Source organism: Octopus bimaculoides, chromosome 2 (assembly GCF_001194135.2).
Source record: "Octopus bimaculoides isolate UCB-OBI-ISO-001 chromosome 2, ASM119413v2, whole genome shotgun sequence".
NCBI classification, from domain to species: Eukaryota; Metazoa; Mollusca; class Cephalopoda; order Octopoda; family Octopodidae; genus Octopus; species Octopus bimaculoides.
Genome location: NC_068982.1, coordinates 62,870,630 through 62,874,458, shown reverse-complemented (window position 1 = coordinate 62,874,458; position 3,829 = coordinate 62,870,630). Strand labels below are relative to the sequence as shown.

General features: G+C 38.9%; 1 protein-coding gene across 3 annotated transcripts in view; it reads left to right on the top strand.

Annotated features, from left to right (window-relative positions):
- Nucleotides 1–257: 257 nt before the first annotated feature.
- LOC106875051 (photoreceptor-specific nuclear receptor) overlaps nucleotides 258–3,829 on the top strand; it is a 268,961-nt gene continuing 265,389 nt past the window's right edge. The window contains exon 1 of one of the 3 annotated variants that reach the window (XM_052977422.1): nucleotides 258–552. In XM_052977422.1, the coding sequence (XP_052833382.1) occupies nucleotides 513–552 (40 nt within the window). In that variant the 5' untranslated portion in view covers nucleotides 258–512. The remainder of the gene's footprint in view (nucleotides 553–3,829) is intronic. The other 2 variants (XM_014923014.2, XM_014923015.2) reach the window with 2 other exon arrangements.

Sequence of the window (3,829 nt, the reverse complement as noted above, 5' to 3'; positions counted from 1 at the left end):
ATATATATATATATATATATATATATATATATATACATGCAAATATATATATACGTGTGTATATGTGTGTATGAGTGTATGTGAGTGTGTGTGCGTGCGTGCGTGCGTGTGCGTTTTCTAAGTAATGGCAAATTTCCCTGGAGCTGTGTAGAGGATGACAAATAAGCCTTGGCGATTGATCAATACATATGAGTTCGATGGGATTCAAACATATAATTAGTTTACTTATATCACTGCACCGTGCAATCTGTTAGAGAACGCGTGTCACACAGGTAGGAGACTTACGTTGGTTCGGACGATTGTTCTAAGGGCAAAAAAGAGAAATGAAAGAAACGGAAAACCAAGCGGCAGCCAGTGTAAGATGGAAATAGTGTAGCAGACCAATAAATAGGAGAAAAGTGATAGGAGGAGTGGGCGGAGGAAGATAAAGAGCACGCGGAAGAGGAAGGAAAGGTGGGGGAGAAGGAGAGAGAATACCTATGCAATAGAGAGGAGAAGGTTTGTCCGGAGTTATGCTTAATCGATACAACATTGTCGGGTACGTGGACGCAGGTGAGTCGATGGACCGGTTTATATATTTGTTTAAAGAGTCACACAAGTGCTGTGTTAGAGTGATTGTGTACGATGTAGGTGTGGATGTTGTCTGTGATCTGTGACGTGTGTGTGTGGCAAGTGATCTATGGTGTGTATGCGTGTGTGGTTCTGCTGTGTTCTGTTATGGTATGCGATCAGTGGTGGAGGGGACTACCCTGTGTGTGACACTGTGTTTAGAGTGTATTTTGGTTCGTGGATTGTTTGATGTGTGGTGTAAAATGTTTGCAGTCTGTTGTATAATATGATGTAGTGTCTACCTGTGGTGTTTAGTGCCAGGTGTGAATTTGACGAGAACCTAATTACTTGCGTGTCTAAATTTTAAAATCTCCAATCACACTATTAGTGGAGTGTCAATTATATACACGTATTTTTAATATTTGTATTTAATACTTATGGATGAGTTTAAAGATAATCTTATGGAAAATCATTTTTTATAACATATCAGAGGTAATATATTTTGTGTTGCTTCAAAACCCACGTTGGTTCCCTGATAATCCCCATGTCATAAGTTCACCATCGTTAATCCACTTCAGCTGAGATAGACTTTGCCTTTCATCCTTTCGGAGTCGATAAAATTAGTACCAGTGAAGCACTGGGACCGATGTAATCAACCTATTACTATGCCGAGCTTGCTAGGTTTGTGCCAACATTTGAAACCAATTTTGGGTCCCATATGGATTGTGAAACCCTTCTTTAGTTTAACTCTCTAGTGCAGGTGTACCGCAACGTGGTATATTTGTGGGGTTAAGTTTGGTGTGGTGTGTGAAGTGTTGCATTGTGTGGTGTGTAATGTATATAGTGTCGAATATAACGAGTGTACGTTAGTGTGTGGTGTGTGGCATTGATAATTCATGTGTGGTTTTGCTATTTTGAACGTTGAGTGTAGTGTGCTGCGTGATGTTAGGGGATCTATGGTGTATGCATTGAGGCTAGCGTTCTTGTATTACGTGTTGTTTGACGGAATGAAGGATAAAATAGGAGTATGTATTGTATGATGTGTGTTTGTGTGTATGTATGTGTGTGTGAGTATATAGAATGGAATGTAGTGGGTTGTATTTGTTTCTTGTTGCCTGTGTAGTGTATGATCTGTTGTATGTGATGTATGTAATGCAGATATCGTGTATATTAAGTTCCATATGCTGGGTTGTGTTGTGACCTATGACATGTCTCATGTGTTGTGTGGTGTATGGCTCTAAGGATTTTAAGTCCGACGTTGTACATGTTCATTTTTATTATTGTTAAGTTGTCAGTTAAACCCAATAGAACAGAAGAACGGTAATCAAAATTATTCCGACTATGACCATTCAACATATTTTTTTTAGATATAAAGGCCCTTATCGGTCCAGAATGACCGTGCATATGCACCTGTAAAGCCGATCTCCAGAGTACATGACTGGTCAAGGTTTATGGGAGACCATGAGTTGACCACGCAACAAGTGCTCACTTCTCTACTGATATTACCTAAAGGACAAAACAGCTGGACATCGATGTCATCGCAAGCATCCTTCCCTTTTATAAGACAGTAATTTACGATTTATCGAGAAATTTGGCTGCTATTTCTGGCAGGTCCCTCGAGTGCGAAGATGTAGTTGTACAGCCTGTAGTTTGTAATGTATGGAATGTATATAATATGTTATATAGTCGTATGGTCTATAGTTTGTTTTATATCGTGTGCTGTATATGGGATAGCTTATGATTTTGTGTATGTAGAAATGTGATGCATGGCGGATAGTGCGTTGTATGAGATGCATACAATATTATATTTGAGGTATGGAGTATTGTCTGCTGTGTGTTGTGGTTGATGTGCAGTGCGTTGTGGCTGGTGTAGTTTGTGTTGTATGCCTATAAGAGAGAGAGAGAGAGAGAGAGAGAGAGAGGGGGAGGAGAGAGAGAGAGGGGGAGGAGAGAGAGAATGTGTGTGTGAATTTGTGCATATGTGTGTGAGTGTGTGTATGTGTGTGTATTTCATCTCGTATCATGTAAAATTTCATCTCATGTATTCGTGTGTAATTTGCTTTTAAGTGCGATGTGATAGAGTTGTAGTTTTTATTATAAAGTCCCAAATTAGCCCAAATGGAACAGATCTATAATGCTATAAGGAAAAACATTGCAGCTGAGACCACCGCGTTTCTTTGATATGTGCAGCAAACCCCGAATCACATTACCCAACGTGTCCTTTCCTAACACGACAGGTGATTTGAGAAATTAGCTGCTATTTCTGTCTAGCTACGTGCGAGACTCGGTGATGTTGTACAGTGTGTGGTGTACAGTAGCGAAAAGGTGTAGTAGCTGTTTGATACACAGCAGTGTGAGACGCTTGTGGGATATGTAATATGACAGGCACTGTTGCGACGTTTGAGGTGGGATATATATCTGTGTGATGTTGGGTTATATTAAATGTAGGGGGATAGTAGTGATGTTTTTTTTTATGTATTACTTGTTTCAGTTACTGGACGGAGGCTATGCTAGAGAACTGCTTCAAATGATTTAGCCCAGTGGTTCTCAACCGGGGTCACATGGACCCCGGGGTGGGAGAAGTCCGTATACGCTTTTGTTGTTATACTTCTACAATACACAAAATATTTTAATTCTTTTAATACAATTCCTGATAATATTTTATTATAGAAATATAATAATAGCCTGTTTTAAAAATTGAATGGCTATGAAACTTCACCTAAGTAATATAGGAATCAAAACGGTTCATAGGCAAAAAAATAGTTGTGTACTACTGGATTAGTCGAACAGAACGACACCAATGCTTATTTTTTAAGACCGAATTGCTAAGTTTGGGGGACACAAGCAAACTAACACCGGTTGTCAAGCGGTAGTGTGGAATACACGCAGACACAAAGGCACACGCACATAGATATACACATAAAAACACACATCCACACACAAACACACACACACACACAAACACACAAACACACACACACACACAAACACACACACACACACACATACAGAGTTGGCCAAAAGTTAGAGTTACCTGACAGTAAATCAAAACCCGTGCAATACCAAGGTTTACTTACGTTTGACAACTGAATGACACTTCGCTAATGAATAGACAAATGTCGAAAATAACAAAACAAAAAAAAAACAGTGTCTTAACTCACAGTATTCAATTATTAAACATTCATAATTGGAGTGAATAAATAAAATTGAATATTAAGTATCTACGGAAATTTGATTTACTGTCGGGTGACTTTTGGGCAACCTTGTATATATATATATA